Source organism: Engystomops pustulosus, chromosome 3, assembly GCF_040894005.1.
Source record: "Engystomops pustulosus chromosome 3, aEngPut4.maternal, whole genome shotgun sequence".
Classification (NCBI taxonomy): Eukaryota; Metazoa; Chordata; class Amphibia; order Anura; family Leptodactylidae; genus Engystomops; species Engystomops pustulosus.
The window spans coordinates 91,457,388-91,474,466 of NC_092413.1; the positions used below are offsets into that span (position 1 = coordinate 91,457,388).

The following is a 17,079-nucleotide window of genomic DNA, read 5'->3' on the forward strand; positions in this document are numbered from 1 at the left end:
GGCTAGGGATTGGCCTACCCTTCACATGTATAGTATGTGAAATATCCCTTTAACCTTTCTTCTAAAGTCCTAAAATCCATCAGATCTCCTTTTAGTGCTGTTGGCCAGGTAGTGGTATCAAAAGTTCAGGTGCATCAGCATAGTTTTCTTTTTTCCTTTTTTATTTTGTCCTAGTTGTAAAAGTGTCTCAGAACTGTCTCAAATACCGTGTGCCTCATTTATCAAGGGTTTGATAGATCTTCCCATCATATTTACTTAGGTTTCTATGGCTTTGTATGAATCTCTTATTGTTTTATACATGAAATAATTTTATTAATCAAGAAACCTGGCACGTTACATGGAATATCCATCACTGTACAATACTGGCATGGATGGCACTTTGACACGCAGAAAGCCAAATGAACTTCTCCTCTTCTGTGACAGTAGAACAGATCCATTGACGCTTTGGCCCTTGTAGGCTAAACGCGTTGATCATATCTGGAAGACAAGCAGGAGTTATTCTATGTGGGCCTGTTCTACATGGGTGATACTGGCCCCACCTCTAACTAGACCGATAGATTCAAGTGTGGTACCCCAAAACTATTTTCTTACTACTTAACCCCTTTCAATCCTCTTCAGGATGATCAATCACTGTGAACTCAAACCTTAACAACATTACTTGGTTTGTATTGGTGGGGTTTACTGGGGGGTTTGTGTGTAAATATAACAAAATGAAAGTAGAAGTTGCATCCTTCTGTTGGTTACTTATCACACTGGTACACCTACATGTCACTTCCAATGCTTTGCTTTTTTGATAGGGTTTTTATTATATGTACTGTATTTACTCATGTATAAGCCAGTTTTTTCAACATTAATTCATGTATAAGCCGAGGTGAGGTTTTTCAGCACATTTTTAATGAAAAAATAAACTTGCTCGGCGCCCGCGATGCTCAGCACTGCTCCTTTTCTGTCTGCTGTAACACACTATGATGCAGCCACTGATGACGTCATTCTATGCGCCGGCTGGCAAAGCCCATGGTCACATCTCTGCAGAGAGAAGACAGAAGAGGAGCTGTGGGGACGGGAGCATCGGCACCACCCTAAGGTGAGTATACTACCGGGGGCAGGCTGTATACTACAGGGGGATGGCAGGCTATATACTGGGGAGGCTGTGACCAATGCATTTCCAACCCTTGGCTTATACTCAAGTCAATAGGTTTTCCAAGTTTTTGGTGGTAAAATTGGGGCTTATACTCGTGTATACACAGTAGATAAATATTTAGTGAAAACGTTTTTGTCTATGTAAGGCCGGGAAACGCACATGCTGTAGAATTACCAGGACCAGCATCACCACATGGTGTGTTAAAATTTGCAGCAATTGCAGAATTTTTGCCCTATATGGTGGTTCTACCCAGCCACATCTCCACAGGCAGGTATCCAGCCTCAGATAAACTGCAGCCATTCCGTCTCCCAGTCTAGTCACCTGCTGCTTATAAAGGCATAGCCAACTTACATTTTGTATCTGGGATGTCCTCCACGAGTAATCTTGGAAGAGATACTGAGGCCATGAACTGGTAGGATGTCTGTGATGTACGGTTGAAAGGTGTATAGGAAATGTGGCGACTTGATATTACCAGTGCATCATTGAAGAGAAAGAGGCTCAAATCGCTGATGTGCTCATAGATCCTGAAGAGACATGGGGAATAACAGAATTAGGCTAGCATTTAAAGCTGAACCCCTGTATAGATTTTGCTAAATCTTTAGTTTTTTTGGCTTTGTGATCCTTTGTTAGGCCCATTTCAACATTTGGACCTTCCCTACTAATCTCCTGTTCCTTTATAAAAGCCTAAAATATGTGCATGAGCCCCATTGCTGGCAATGTGTGTTTTTTTTTCTATTAAAAGGAAAATTACCACTTGGGTTGTAGAAATTTAAACTAAGTATACTTACCTGTCCGCGTCTTCTCCCATATCCAGCACTTATCTTCATAAGGCTTTACATGCCAGTATTCTTGCACAGAAAAGACTTTTAAATATATTAAAGGTAAACCTACCACCACGGATCTACCTATTAGTAGATCCGGTGACAGGTTCCTCTATTGTATAGTAGTATAGCCCTTTTTGGGGCTAATTCTTTCATGGCCCAGAACTTTTATAAACTTTAATGCCCCCAATATGCAAATTTCCTAAAGAGGCTACTGGGGTGTGGAGTAGCCAGAGCTGAGGCTACATGGAGCAGCAACTCCACCCCCATTTAGCCTCTTGCGTTCCGCCTACCAGTGCATCTTCAGTATACAGCTACGTGGAGCTGCGCGCACTCCTCTCTAAAGCTGGGTTCTGTGCATTAGAACATACTAATATTAAAGGATCAGTAACTTATTGAGCACAGATGAACATTCTGATGACTGGGGTTCAGCATGGTGTCACAGTACCTCAAGGATGCACAGATATCTTCATTGGCACATCTCAGTAGAGCCACATCTTGCCTGTGTATGAGATGTCTATTTGCTTCTGTTAGATTCTGAGGAGAAAAATCATGTGTATAGTCATGTGTACCCTACAGTGTATCTAACCTTTCAACAGAAATTTGTCATTTTAATGTATACACCCCAGTCTTTTGTGACTAACTTTTTTTCAGTTTTTATCTCTGCTGTCTGTAAATTCTTTTTATTTATAGAGCACCATTAATTCCATGGTGCTGTACAAACAGTAAAGGGTTCACATATATTACATTAGGACAAATACAAAACTATAGTCATCAGGAGTGGGAGGAGGACCCTGCCTGTGAGGGCTCACAATCTATATGGGGGAGGGAGCAGAGCAGTTAGTGTGCATTGTAAGCAAACCTGAACAGGTGGGTTTTCTGGTTACATCTGATGGTTTGGAAAGTGGGGGACAGTCTGACACATTTGGGTAGAGAGTTCCAGAGTATGGGAGATGCACGGGAGAATTACGGATGGTAATAGAGTGAAGGTCCTTTGAGGAACGGAGATTACATGTGGGGCGGTATTGGCTGATGAATTCAGAGATATATGGAGGGGACAGGTTGTGGATGGCTTTGTAAGTCATGGTTAGTATTTTAAATTTCATTCACTGTGCAATGGGTAACCAGTGCAGAGACTGGCAGAAAGGAGAGGCAGCGGAGAAGCGAGGAGACAGATGGATTAGCCGGGCAAAAGAGTTTAGGATGGATTGGTGGGTGTTAGAGAGTTAGCTGGGAGACTGTAGAGAAGAATGTTACAGTAGTCCAAGCGGAAGATGATGAGGGCATAGACTAGTAATTTTGTAGACTCCGGATTGAGGAAGGGGCCGATGCGAGAGATGTTCTTGAGATGGAGGCGGCAGGTTGCCTTAAACCTCACATACAGGCCCTTAGTACAGAGTTAGATGACTCCAAGGCAAAGGACTTTAAGGGCCGAGGATAGTGTGGAGCTAAATGTGCTGTTTGTCTCAGAGCTGCTGGTAGGTGACTTGGCTAATTTTCCCTTTTTGTAGGGCTTATTACTTGCAAAGTTGAATTTATAAAGATTTCATATGTAGAAGGCAAGATAATTCTTCCAACCAAAGGAGGGGGATTAATCATGGTTCATTATCAATCTATAAGTCAGATGCCCAATAGGCATGGGAACTGCCTCTGACAACTATTTTGAACAAAAGCTGAAAGATGCCAATTCACACAGCAATGGTTAGTCCATGAATCATGGAACTTTAACATATTGACATGCAAGGAGTCCCCTCTTTCCTGCAGAACAGCAGCACTGCAGTGTAATGGTGATTACGTTGGAGAAGTAGGGATTCTAGCATCATATGTCACTTTGATGCATGGATACACGTCCTCTGCACTGTGGTCAGAAACTGGACACTTCGTGATTCACAAACTGACCACAGTTGTCCATAACTGTCTTTAAAGGAAATCTACCATAAAAATCATGCATGAGAAATAGGGGACACTTTCTCATATAACCAGGCACTGTGATGCTGGTAATCTTCTATTTGTTAACCATGGCCTCCTTCCTTCTAAATATCAACTTTTAAAATTACGTTAATGAGCTTGAAGGGCTCCTGCGGGTGCTACCAGGGCTCCTGCGGGTGCTACCAGAGCTCCTCCTTGCTGCGGCTTCAAAGGCTGTTTCATGGCCTCTGCCCTGCACAGTGTAAAGGTCTGTGAATCTGCAGCATGGTATCATCAGTATGATTTTAGAAGGAAGGCAGCCATGGATTATAAACATAAAAATATTTCCACAGTCGCAGTGTCAAATTTGCGGCTGGATATACATCCCCATAGACTGCTATGGTGATCCTGCGGCAGTACGTACACAGGGAAAAGATAGAGCTATTTTCACTGGGCGTACAGCCATGCAACACATCTTCTCTAGCACGCCTACCGTATGCTCACCCAGCAATGTGAATGTACCCCTAGTGTCCCTGGTATATCACAATGGATTTTGATGGTAGATTTCCTTTAAATGGTTGACATTCAAACCTAGATTTGTACCAAAAATATAAGACTATGTTCACACAGTGTAATTTTGCAGCATACAAAATCCAGTTCTGAAAACGGGAATTATTACTTTTTTTTTTTTTTATAACCAGAAGACATAAACCAAATAGCTGTCCCTTGCTCTGCCTCCCAGATCTTATACGTAAGGTTCCCTTCTGCTGCTGCTTCTGACCACCTGCTGCCCACAAGGCAGTGCTTGGGCATGAATAGCTGCTCTGTTACTTACTGGGCATCCCTGAATCATCTTCTGTACACTCGTCAGCTGTGTGTCCTTCTCCAGACTAGCCTTCAGCTGGGGAATAATACATGTCAATGTTAATACTGAGATGTCAGGTCAACATCTCCCCTCCCTGTATAACAGGCTAACCTGTCCGATATAATCCTTGTAGCGCTTCAGCTGCAGGATAGCAGAATTTAAGTCTTTACGATCGGCATGTTCTGAAGGAGTGTGTAGCCGAAGAGCGTACAACAAATTCACATATTCTTCAAAGCGAGTGGACGGGAAGAGAAACAGCTCCTGCAAACTAGCAGTGAAACAATGGCTATTGTTAAAAATGATGACACAATGGATGACTGTATGGTAATTGCACCAAATTCTAAAAAGTTGCCTGTCTGCGTCAAAATAACAATTGGGTAGGAAAGTGGGCATAGCCCACATAGACCAGTTACCAAATGCAAGTTAACAAAAAGACATAAATTAAGCTTTTGCACTCCGCATATAAGTTGGAAAAGCTCCTGGTGTACCCATTTATATATAGTGGCAGACAGAGGCTTAGTTGTTGCCGCCATTTGCTCTTTATACAACATATCAGGTGTAAAAGGATGGAAAGACATAGCACGCTACGTCTCTCAGCAGGAGGGAGGCACCGATAATGTCACTGTCCATCTAACATTGGCAGCAGCCAATCACCGGCTGCCCCCACCATTCACTCCTCCCCCAGGGGACAGAAGTCACTGGTTGCCATATATTGTAAGGACACGTTGGCAAACAAATGTGATGTGAACACAGCTTATATGGCACAAACCCTGAACCAATAGGATTTTGGGAGCCGTGTCCGACACAAGAAGCTTATACATATTGTTGTATACTGTGTGTACTATACAGCTGCTACAGCCTGGAATAGCTGAGCCATGTGCGGTCTCTTGTTACATCTCTGGTACCCAGAGTTATACAATAGATAAATCCTATCCTGTACCTCATCATTTTGGTAAAAACTGTTTGATCATGTCTTTTTAGGAAGGCCCGGAATGTTGGCATGGCTTCTCTGCACTGCAAAGAAGGGAAGAGCATGTGTTATTGGTCTTAATGATTCACTGCCACACATATAGATTGTATTATATTTTTTATTGTGAAATTTTTTTGTTTATCATGTGTCATGTAATCAGGGTCATCATTACAGTTCCTTGAGCTATTTAACATTAGCGAACTGTACCCCATGTACATATCTGACCACATAAAACAATCACAGCAGCCTGCATGGACTTCTACTCCTCTCAATGCAGGCTGCTGTGATTTCATGAGATATATGCTTGGTGTACAGTTTTCTAATGCTACAAAAGCTATAGGACCTGCGATGATGTCACCCTGGTCACATGAAATTACAGCTGCATACAGAGATAGGATGAAGAGGAGCTGCTGAATTCAGCCTGAGGAGGCCACGCCCACCTCGACTTGCTTTAGCTATGCTTAGTTACCAGATAAAACTATAAGGTTCAATATATGGGAATCTCGGGGAACAATTTTTAGCTAAAATAAAGGTGTCAGTTAGGTTCCCACAGAGCCCCAGTAACTGTCACTACCTGTATTTGTGAAAAATGTGGTGACGGGTTCCCTTTAAGTTATGAGAAAAAGTAAGTACACCCTTGTTACATTCTATGGTTCATAGTAAAATGAGATACTACAACTTCCAAGGAACACCACAACTCTCAGCCATGTTTGCAGTCCCAGACTGTGTGGTCTCTTCTCCATGAGACTGAGAGACCCACAGTCTACACCTTTTTATGCACTTATATTATTATTCCTTGTCGGGTCTGGTGTCTAGATTGGTTATTGTCTGACTGCAGTATTTTTTGGATGATATTTAGGGTGCAGTCACACGTGGCACTTAACGCATGTTTCAAAACACATTGCAACAGCTGAAGAGAGATGTGCCTACTTAAATAGCTGTTAACATGTTGCATTTACAATACTAACATGTGTTAACATTGTGTTAATGCAATGATTTTGTAAACACAAATGTTAACCGCTATTTGATAAGACAAAACATGCGTTAAATGCCACGTGCGAGTGTCCCATCAGTGCATCACTGTGGTATGTATTGTTTTCCGGGGATAGTATGTTGAAGTTGAACGGTATACAAGTTTGTATGGCTGTATGTACTCACTACCTGGGCAAACATCAGATTTGATGACCCGGTAGTGAGTTCTATTGGACTGTATACTTGATTATTTTACATGTATAGTATTACTTTTCTAGGTGTCGACTTTACCTTGTCAATAGTTTTCAGTATCACTGTGTAGTTGTTGAAAAAATTAGTGTATGTCTTCAGCCGTGATGCAAAGTGGACAAAAACATCACCCAAGCACTGTGCAGGCCCCCACTCCTGAAGGCGTTCAGTCAGCTCATGTAACAACTGCCTGGAAAGATATTGGGATATGAGATTGTATTACATACCACATAAAAACTATGGCAGAGAACAGTATTACACATACAGTGGCCCATGATGTGCAAAAAGGATTTTTGTCTTGATTAAAAAATGTCCAAAAGCATTTTGTAACTACAGCTGCTATACATTCCCTAGGTAACAGACTACGGTGGTGGGCAAGGCACTACCCAGGGCCCCCTACAGTGGCTGTGGGTAGGGATATAGCAGCAAATAAGGTTCCAATTCCCACACAGGGCTAACAGGTAGAATTCTGACTAACTGCAACCCTGGGGAGGCTCAATGGATTCATTAGGAGCTATATAAATAATTCTTTTATTATTTCACTCAGTGGACTGTGAGGAGAAGCGGGGTCAGCACGGCCTACCCTACGCCATATCATATCTGTGCCACGTTCTGTATACATACTTGTTGACGTGTAAGATATCAAGTATATCGGAGAAGATGATTTGCACGTTAGCGATGCTGAGGATGGCTCGGTTTGATGACAGAGCGGCTTTCAGTGGGACGACATACACATCTCTTACTATTTCTAAGATTTGCACATATTGTCTCTCGCTCTTCAAAATTTCCCGAGAAAACTTTGACCGCTTGTCTCCTTGATCTGCTTGCAACTTATTATCCTGTATACATTAAAGATGCATTTCTTTTATCAGTGGCACCAAAATTTCCTTTTGTCACAGTAAATAATAGAAGACAGATAATGTTATACACATACATCGCCATGTCACAGGAAGGTTACTCATCATAAGAAAGCAGACCAGCCAGAATTGAAATTGAGAAACTTTTGCTTACACAAACCATATAAATCATTTGCTAAAAGTGGACAACCCCTTTAATGTATGATCTCTGCATGTAAAGGTGGCCTGCAAATTTAATAATCGGAATTCCTTAAAATCTTTTTATTTTATTTTCAATAGCAAATAAATATTTTCCAGAAAAATAAACTGCTGCTTAGACGTTTAGTGCCCACATTCTGGAATTCCACAAAGTCAGGATAGTTACCAGCAGTGTCAGCTGTTGGAAGGCGACTTCAGAATCACTTTGGTAGAGAGAAGCTTTGGCAGTTTGGTCAACCTCAAGATCATCTTCCTGCTGTAAAACACATCAGAACTGATATTTCTTATCATCTAAAGGCAATAAAATGATCTCTTCGTAAAAATCTTCCTGAAATGATCCTGTTGTACTTAGAACAATGGGCTTCCACATGTCCAGAACGGCAGGCAGTAATAGCAATGGTCCAATGAATTGTTGCAAAACAACTAGAAGTCACAGGTCCGGCATTTTTATGGTTTCAATACAATTCCATTCACTTACAATAATGATGGAGTGACAAGGGAACAAAGTGATCTTTGGTCATGTGACAGGGTCAAAGTCCTTGTGTAGCCCCTGTCTGAAGGTGGGTATTCAATAGTTGTCCACCTCAGCTGTTTCTATGGAACACAGGAAAGTCACGATAATGATTGGCAGGTTCAGAACACCATTAGTCTCATGTGAGTGGCCAGCTGAGGGTGCGTTCACACGTTTTTCAGTTGCAGTCTTTAAAGCCAAAAGCAAGTGCGGATCATAATGGGTCAGAACATATAATCGAAAGCCAGTATTCCTGCTCATTTTTTTTTTTTATTCCACTCCTGGTTTAGACATCAAAAACTGCATCTGAAAAACTGAACGTATGAACAAACCCTCAAGGATCCATTCATGAAGGGATATGGAAATAGCTTGAGAGTTTGTCTGTTTGTGAACCCATTTTCCCACCAGTTTAATGGTGTAACTACACATACAGGGCCAGCTGTCAGGGACACCAGATGTATTCATTTTTGAGCTAGATAGGAATTAATTGGTTGAACCCACAATCTGGCATTTATGCATATTAAATCAATATTTCAGAAATGTATTTTGCAGGGAAAAATATTTAAAGATGGAGGCTACTCATGGCTTGCTGACATAAGCCACCTATCAAGCCTCTATTTCTAGAAACTTTAAGACTACCGTAAACAAAACACTAAACTTTTAGTGCAATTTGCCACAGCAGACAAGAAAACAACTTTGAAACTAGAACTGTGGAGTCAGAGTCTTGATCATATGGACCCACTCAGACTCCATATAGCTATAATAAATTATGAAAATTCTGAAATTCTTATAATGTCCGTTTTATTCCTGATCTAAGGATTCAGGCCGGGGGTGACCAACATTTATTGTTCCAAGGGCCATCTTATCATACTGCATTCAGAACAGAAAATAATAATGGAGACCCCAGAGCAGTTAATAATAGTAGTGGAGACCCCAGAGAAGTCAGGTATAATAAAATATCATAACAAATCATTACCTCCAGCAATGATGTTTCTTCATGACCAGTGATTAGTTTTAGCCAATTTCACAAAGGTGAAACTTCAACACTGAATGGTCGGAAACAAGCAACTAACCTAAGAAGCAGCAATAGGAGTCTGTAATGTCAGTAGGAGTTTTTTTGGGTAGGTGGCAGGACACAGGTGTAAAAATGAGTGGTACCTGGTCTCTAGTAGACCACAGCCATTGGTGAAGTGGTCAGTTGCTACCTCTCATTAAATGAGTGGTTGGTAACTAAGACCATATACTGTCCATGTAAAAGGGTCTTCTATTGTTCAAACCTTATGGTAAAGCGCAATGCTCTTTACCTTCAAAAATGCTGACAGTGTTTCATCTGAATGTTTCTCCAACGTCAGCAGCTTCTCCTTGTTCTTGCTACATTTCTTTAGAAGAAACACAGAAATAAACTCCAAGGGATGATCCTGCAATACATAGAGAAAATCTATTTACATCACTCAGATCAGATATTGCAGTGATGGCAAACCTTTTAGACACCGAGTGCCCAAGCTACATCCAAAACCAACCCACGTGCCGATGCGACAATTTAGACAGTAACTTATTACTCCCTACTCTGTCACAGGTATAAAATGTATAGGCAGCTAAGAACACCAATACAGTAGAAAGAAGGAGAAGAAGTTTGGATTATAATTTTAGTTTCCTTCCAGGGTCTTGGGCTGCCTGGGACTGCGAACTCCAGTCTGGCGAACTCTGCACTGGGGTGATTGCACAGGTGCCCATAGAGACGTCTCTGAGTGCCACCTCTGGCACCCGTGCCATAGGTTCGCCACCACTGAGTTATTGGCAAGAGCTTAAAGAATTATATCATTTTATAATGAGTTTAACCAAATTGTCATATGTGATTCCCCCTTTAAAGGGATTGTCCGAGTGCAAAAAAAAATATTTGTTGCATAAAAAAAAAAAAGCATTTACTTACCTATGCGGTCTCTCACCACCGGCTCGCCAGTCCATGCCACCTCGGCCAGCTGGAAGCTGAAGTCAGCGCGGTTCCGTGCCCCTGTAAACTAAGTCCAGCAAGCAAATGGAGGTGAAGACAAACTATCAAGAAGAAGCGTGAGACTCGCTTGCTGCCCTCAGTGAGAAGAGCAAGAAGAAGAGGGGGCAAGGAGTGAAGGGAGGTTTTTTTTTTAAACATCAAATGAGGAGCGTTTTCCAAAGGAGGTGGGTGGAGGTCGGCTTCCAGTTGCTAAACATGGCTCGAGGATCCAGGTAACAAGCTGTCAAGGAGCCAGGTAAACTGTAACCCCTTCCCCAAAATATAGGAGAGATCCAGTGGACCGGCACTACTACTACTAGGGGATAAACATCCCAAGTTCGGCAGTATACTAGAACGAGGTCTTATATGAAAAAAACAATCCGAGGTGGTGAATAGCTAGGTACGAAAGTACAGGACTTTAACCCCTTTGCGTTGCAGGATTTTTTTGTTAATTTTTTGCTCTCCACCTACAAAAATCTTTTTCATTTTTCCGTGAAGTATGCAAATATGTTTTCCAAGGTGAAAACAATGCCTGCTTTTGCAACCTTGGCATCCCCCTTAACACCAAGTATGACCTAGAAGAGTACAGAACTGTTTGGGCTTATTTGCTGCAGAACAAATTTAGTTGGAAAAAATTTACAAATGGGGTGAAATTGGCGAAAAAAAAACACATTTGCGTCACTTTCTTGTGGGCCAAGTTTTTAAGGCTTTCACTGTGCACTCATTTTTAAAAATGAAAACAATGGGGCACATTTACTTACCTGGTCCAGTCGCGATCCCGCGGCGCGTTGTCTGACGCTGATTCGGTTCCGCCGGGATTCACTAAGGTTGTGCGCCCGATATCCAGCAGGTGGCGCTGCTGCGCCGAGGTCCACCGGAGTTCACCTTCTTCGTCCCAGTGCATGTAAGTGCTGATCTTGCGACACAAATGCTGACGACCAAACCCCCGATTTCTGTGGCGTGAAAGCCGGCGCCGGAGCGACACAATCCGATCGCGTGCACCAAAATCCTGGGGCAATTCGTTGCAAATCGGAAAAATTCGAGAAACCCAACGAAAGTGCGACGTTCAGACCCTCAGTAAATGAGCCCCAATGTGTATAAAAAAAGAATTTTGCTATCTTCTGATGCTAGTAACTTTTTATACTTTATTATACTTTGGTGTATGGATCTGTGTAAGGCGTGTGAAGTGTGAAGTGAGGTGACGTTTTCATTGCTACCATTTTGAGGAATGTGCCACCTTGATCAAGCCTGTCAAACCAACCGATCACCACTCCCCGATGATGTCACAGGGAGCAATGATCTCAACAAAGATGGTGGCACCCATGCACCGCTGTGGGGACACTGGGAGTGTAAAAGAGGTTCTCTAGTGGCAGGTTCCCTTTAAAAACAAACAGAACAATATCCATATTGTCTTCCTCACCTTTTTCTTTCCAGAGTTATGGCATTTTTGGTACTATCTACCAGTCAACAGCACACACAAAGCTTTCCTGCCAGCTACACACTGTCAATTGACCTTCCCTCCTCCCTCCAGAGAGAGCAGGGAGCAGCAGAGCCTCCCCTCTGTGAAACCGTCCTGTAGAGGACTCTATGGCATAACAGGGATAATTGGCACAGCCAGGAGACAGCTACGGCAGAGCCAATAAACTGTGGAGGATAGAAAAAAAACCGCTGCACATATGTAATCAAGATAATAAAGCAAATTTATCCTACATGAGAAGAGCTATTTGATTTGTGGAAAAGCTGTAGTTGCGCATTAAATAAGATATGTGGTAGATAGATAGCAGCACAGTCCAAAAAATAGTAAGTAATAGCCTGCCAACTTTGACATATCCATAAAATATAAATGCAAAAAAGGCAGGACTACTGCTACTGTATATGCAAAAAGGATATAGCTTCCATATAGCTGGAGAGGTATTTATTTCATCTCATGCAGCGAGGGATGAAATACATACAGAATCTTTTTTTTTCATATACCTTGGGTGCTGCCTCTTAGTTCTAATTCATTAAGAATACACACTTTTATTTAAATAAGCTAAAGTTTAAAATTTACATACATTTTTCTCCTTGGCAAGTTCCGCCAAAGCCTCAGTTAAAGCCTCACCGACCTCACGATTGGCAATCACCTTTACCATTGGCATCACATCATACATGAGCTGCCCTGCAGGATAAGGAAACATTACATTCCTGGTTTATATAGTAACGTTCAGCCACCAAATATGCTGGTGTTGTGTCACATAGAAACGCCCTCCTGCCACCAGTGGATTACCTATTATCCTCCCAGAGACATCCCTCTGCAGATCAGACAGATACCTCTTCATTTGCTTCCGGACAACATGTAGCGCCTCTTCCAGCACTCCGGCCAGTCTGCACCAGACTTGCAGTTTCACATCAGTGAAGTATAAAAAAGGGGGTGATCCACTTTTTGGTGGTGCAGGCAGCCATTCACTAAGGACTTGTAGGAAATGTCATGTTAATGTAGGAAAAACATAGCAGCATACATTGGCCCAGATATACAATTGTGGCTCCACCATTTTTTTTTGTCTAAGTCTGCACTAAAAAGAAGATATTTGGAGCTTGCACATGATTTATTAAGTGTTTGCGCCACTTCTGTGTAGAGGTTGGACTTTGTCCGTCACTTTAGAAACTGTGATCCTGAAAACAGATCAGATTTACAAGAGCCTGCGAGACTATTGGATTATCTGGCTCAACCTGCACATGAGTGAGGCAAACAGTAAAACAGATATATCAATAGTGGTGCAATTATGTTTTAGAACTATATATGTCTGGATTTAGCGGTTTGCTTTTACTGATCTTTAAAGCCAAGAAAATCTTTGTGAGCCATATTAAACAGCACAGTACTGAGCAGCACTCAATATTAATGGCCGGGCGGAGGCAGGGGGGAGGGGGCACTGAATTAAGCTTAAATTTACCCATTTTAATTTTACAGTCTGTTTCAGGTGTTAATTTTCAAGCAGGTTTTGATGTTGTCTCTTTGTATGAGATAAGAATTTCTTTTCTGCTAGCTGCCTCATTGAAATCAATAAAGGACAAATTTTAGATATTTTGGGGCACATGTATCATAGTTTTTTGGTTGCCACTTTTTCAAGTTTCCTGAAGTTGGCCTACTTAATCATTCCAATGTATCTTAAGTTTTTCCCCTGTGTGATACATGTGATGAGTTGCCTGTTTAGTCTCACTTTTTGTTGTGTGCAACGTTTTAGTCCCAAATAGTAATTTAACAAAAGTAAATCTTGGTCTAGCATGCTCTGTTTTGCAACTTATTAGGCGCAAGCTCCTCACTCTGTCCTGTTACCTCTGCCACAATAAAAGGAAGTTTGAGTGCCGCATTTTTTTCTTTTTTTCTGCTTCATTGGACTGTGTATACTGGATGTGCTCCCCGGCTGGTTGGACTTCCTTTAACGCCTAGTCTCCTGTTATTTGTCTGCCAAATGTGTTTGCATATTATGGTGTGAGCAGTGCCAGCTACTGGATCCTTTTTTTCTCTCCCCTTTGAATTGCAAAATTGGGACTATTCCGAGCCTAAAATTTGCACAAGTTGAACAAACATCTGGGCTACAAAGATAAATCTGACACACTGCATAAAATCTTTGAGGCAGATAACTTTGGTACGCTGCTTGATTCTGCACCTAAAAAGTCTCAAACAGCAAAAAATCACACAATAAGTCGCACAAAAAATAAAGAAAAAAGCAATAGGAGTTATAAAGACAAAAAACAAATTTTGAGATAGTCAGCTCACTCACATATCTTCATACCCGGATGGCGTGGTGGAGGGTGCACGAGACCAAACAAGCTGTGTGGGTCAGCTGTGGTAATCCAAGGAGAAAGCAAAAGTAGATTCCGGCACTCCAAACAAAAAATTCTTTATTCCATTCTTTAAAATAGATAAATCATCGTAGTCAGATGCATCCTCGCAGGATAGACCTATGGTCCTGCGAGGACGCATCTGACTACGATGATTTATCTATTTTAAAGGATGGAATAAAGATTATACTTTTTAACGAATACAGGAATTTTTTGTTTGGAGTGCCGGAATCTACTTTTGCTTTCTCCCAATAGGAGTTATACATGTCCCCCTTTGTGGTGCTGATTCTGATGCAGAAAATGCCCCAATGCATTTAACGATTGGAAGAATCTAAAGTAACTATATTAATGACTGAAACTTACGATGATGAAAGGACCCTGTGGCAATCCCAGTTGGGGAGCAGATGGGGACTCCAGCTATCTGAGAAATACGCTTAAGAATTTCCATCCCAGACTCTGTAACACAAGACAGCAGACATGAGGACAGGCTAGCTTCTGCACGTATTTGTTACATGTAATGCACAAAGCACATAACACCATGAGATGATGGAACAAGGAAGTCCTCAATATGCTGCAGCTATTTACTGGATGGATTTAGTAAATAACTAATGAAGCAGTCATACCTGAGGCTGCTAGTGGAACAAATACGTCAATATGGCCACCATCTTTTTCTGCCTGCACACAGCTCCCTAGCTTTTCCCAAAAGTTCCTAATATCAGAACTCAGGACACTCTGGGAAGTGATGGTAACACCTAGAAAATAGGAACCACAAAGAAATCATTCATGAACAAACACTAAAAGTGTTCCCCCCATTACTAGCTTCTCACCCATAAAAGCCATGGCACTGGCAATGGAGCAATGGTATCCCAATAAGCCATCACAATTGTAGTATATTTTTATTTATTTCTGTTAAAATGTATCTCCTATATTATATTACTAAACAATGACATGTTATTTTTTATGTATTTGGCACACAAGGCTTCTCTCACTGTATAACATATCAAAGCTGAGGCTCAAGAAAAGATGAGACAGCTAGATTTTGCCTAAGGACCTAAGATTTTCAGCTTTAGAGTATATACTCGAGTATAAGCCGACCCGAGTATAAGCCGAGACCCCTAATTTAGACACAAAATACTGGAAAAACCTATTGACTCGAGTATAAGCCGAGGGTGGGAAATGCATTGGTCACAGCCCCCCCAGTATACAGCCTGCCAGCCCCCTGTAGTATATAGCCTGCCAGCCCCCTGTAGTATATAGCCAGCCCAGCCCCCTGTAGTATATAGCCAGCCCAGCCCCCTGTAGTATATAGCCAGCCCAGCCCCCTGTAGTATACAGCTTGCCAGCCCCCTGGAGTATATCGCCTGCCAGCCCCCTGGAGTATATCGCCTGCCAGCCCCCTGGAGTATATCGCCTGCCAGCCCCCTGGAGTATATCGCCTGCCAGCCCCCTGGAGTATATCGCCTGCCAGCCCCCTGGAGTATATCGCCTGCCTGCCCCCTGGAGTATATCGCCTGCCTGCCCCCTGGAGTATATCGCCTGCCTGCCCCCTGGAGTATATCGCCTGCCTGCCCTCTGGAGTATATCGCCTGCCTGCTGGGGACGCTGGGGAGTGTCAGAAGGTGAGTTCACTTTTTCCTTGACTTGAGTATAAGCCGAGTTAGGGGTTTTCAGCACATTTTTTGTGCTGAAAAACTAGGCTTATACTCGAGTATATATGGTAGTTTTTTATGTAACCCTTTACCGCAAGAGCTCTTTTCTGCTTTTGTATTTCCTTTTTCATCTCCCCACCTACCAAAGCAATAACATTTTATTACTGAACACTATGAGGGGTTATTACGCAGAACACATTTCAGATGCAATAGCATTGGCAAAAAAACTGCAGGTGAGGCATTTTCCTATTGGTTTTGTTAGTACCATAACCAATGTACAAAATATATTTGGTTTTTTTATGTTTAAAATTTTTATATTTTTTTTCTGTATTCTGAAATTACTGAAGTGTGGATATACTGTATGTGTGACCTGCATTGTGACATTTTCTAAGAAATACTTACCCTGCATGAAATGTATTTGCTGAGAGTCTCCATCCGCAATTAGCCCAATGCTCTGTGCAGTACATCCTTCCAGGTTTTTTTCCACGCAGAAGATTAGACTTTCGGGTGTCATACCATTGTAGTCATAAACTATAGGAATCACACCAGGCTTCACACCATCTAGAAGGACCTGCAGAAACAAATGGAGATAAACTTTCAAACATCTAACATGTTTTCCGATACATACTAGGTTCTCCGTCAAGCAGGAGAACCTTGTATGCAACTTCATATCTGTTGCAAAACCAGTAACCAAAACCATATTTTACTCAAAATTATTTATCATATCATTTGTCTGATAGAATAACATTCCGTCCTATAAAAGTGGAAGTACCTCATACGCTGGTATATGAGATGATATCAACATCAGGTGAATCGGGGCATTAGGCAACAAATGTGGTGCATACAGATCCCGGAGACTACGGCTGAGATGGCTGGATGTGGCTGGATACTTGTTAAATCCAGCTACAATTTGTCTAAAAACAAAGAAGGGAAGAAACAAATACACATAATATGTGTAATACACAAATAACACAGACACATATAGTGGGAATGTCTGACAATTATTATTGTTATTGTCATCTAATTCTCATTCCTGGAATCTGTACGGTCTTCCACCCCGCATGCCATTTTGAGCATGACAGGTTGGGTAGCGTATATGAATGCATGACGTGCCATATAAACTATG

The 17,079-nt window shown here is 41.8% G+C and overlaps 1 protein-coding gene across 1 annotated transcript in view; it reads right to left on the reverse strand.

The window, feature by feature from the left end:
• Nucleotides 1–283: 283 nt before the first annotated feature.
• ECT2L (epithelial cell transforming 2 like) overlaps nt 284–17,079 on the reverse strand; it is a 34,349-nt gene continuing 17,553 nt past the window's right edge. Inside the window, exons 8-23 of the mRNA XM_072141410.1 lie at nt 16,726–16,867; nt 16,356–16,524; nt 14,928–15,056; nt 14,668–14,760; nt 12,749–12,934; nt 12,537–12,640; nt 9,797–9,910; nt 8,148–8,237; nt 7,551–7,765; nt 6,969–7,116; nt 5,676–5,749; nt 4,847–5,003; nt 4,706–4,771; nt 2,411–2,499; nt 1,493–1,665; nt 284–477 (exon numbers count right to left, since the gene is read on the reverse strand). Coding sequence (XP_071997511.1) covers nt 350–477; nt 1,493–1,665; nt 2,411–2,499; nt 4,706–4,771; nt 4,847–5,003; nt 5,676–5,749; nt 6,969–7,116; nt 7,551–7,765; nt 8,148–8,237; nt 9,797–9,910; nt 12,537–12,640; nt 12,749–12,934; nt 14,668–14,760; nt 14,928–15,056; nt 16,356–16,524; nt 16,726–16,867 — 2,077 coding nt within the window. The 3' untranslated portion in view covers nt 284–349. The remainder of the gene's footprint in view (nt 478–1,492; nt 1,666–2,410; nt 2,500–4,705; nt 4,772–4,846; nt 5,004–5,675; nt 5,750–6,968; nt 7,117–7,550; nt 7,766–8,147; nt 8,238–9,796; nt 9,911–12,536; nt 12,641–12,748; nt 12,935–14,667; nt 14,761–14,927; nt 15,057–16,355; nt 16,525–16,725; nt 16,868–17,079) is intronic.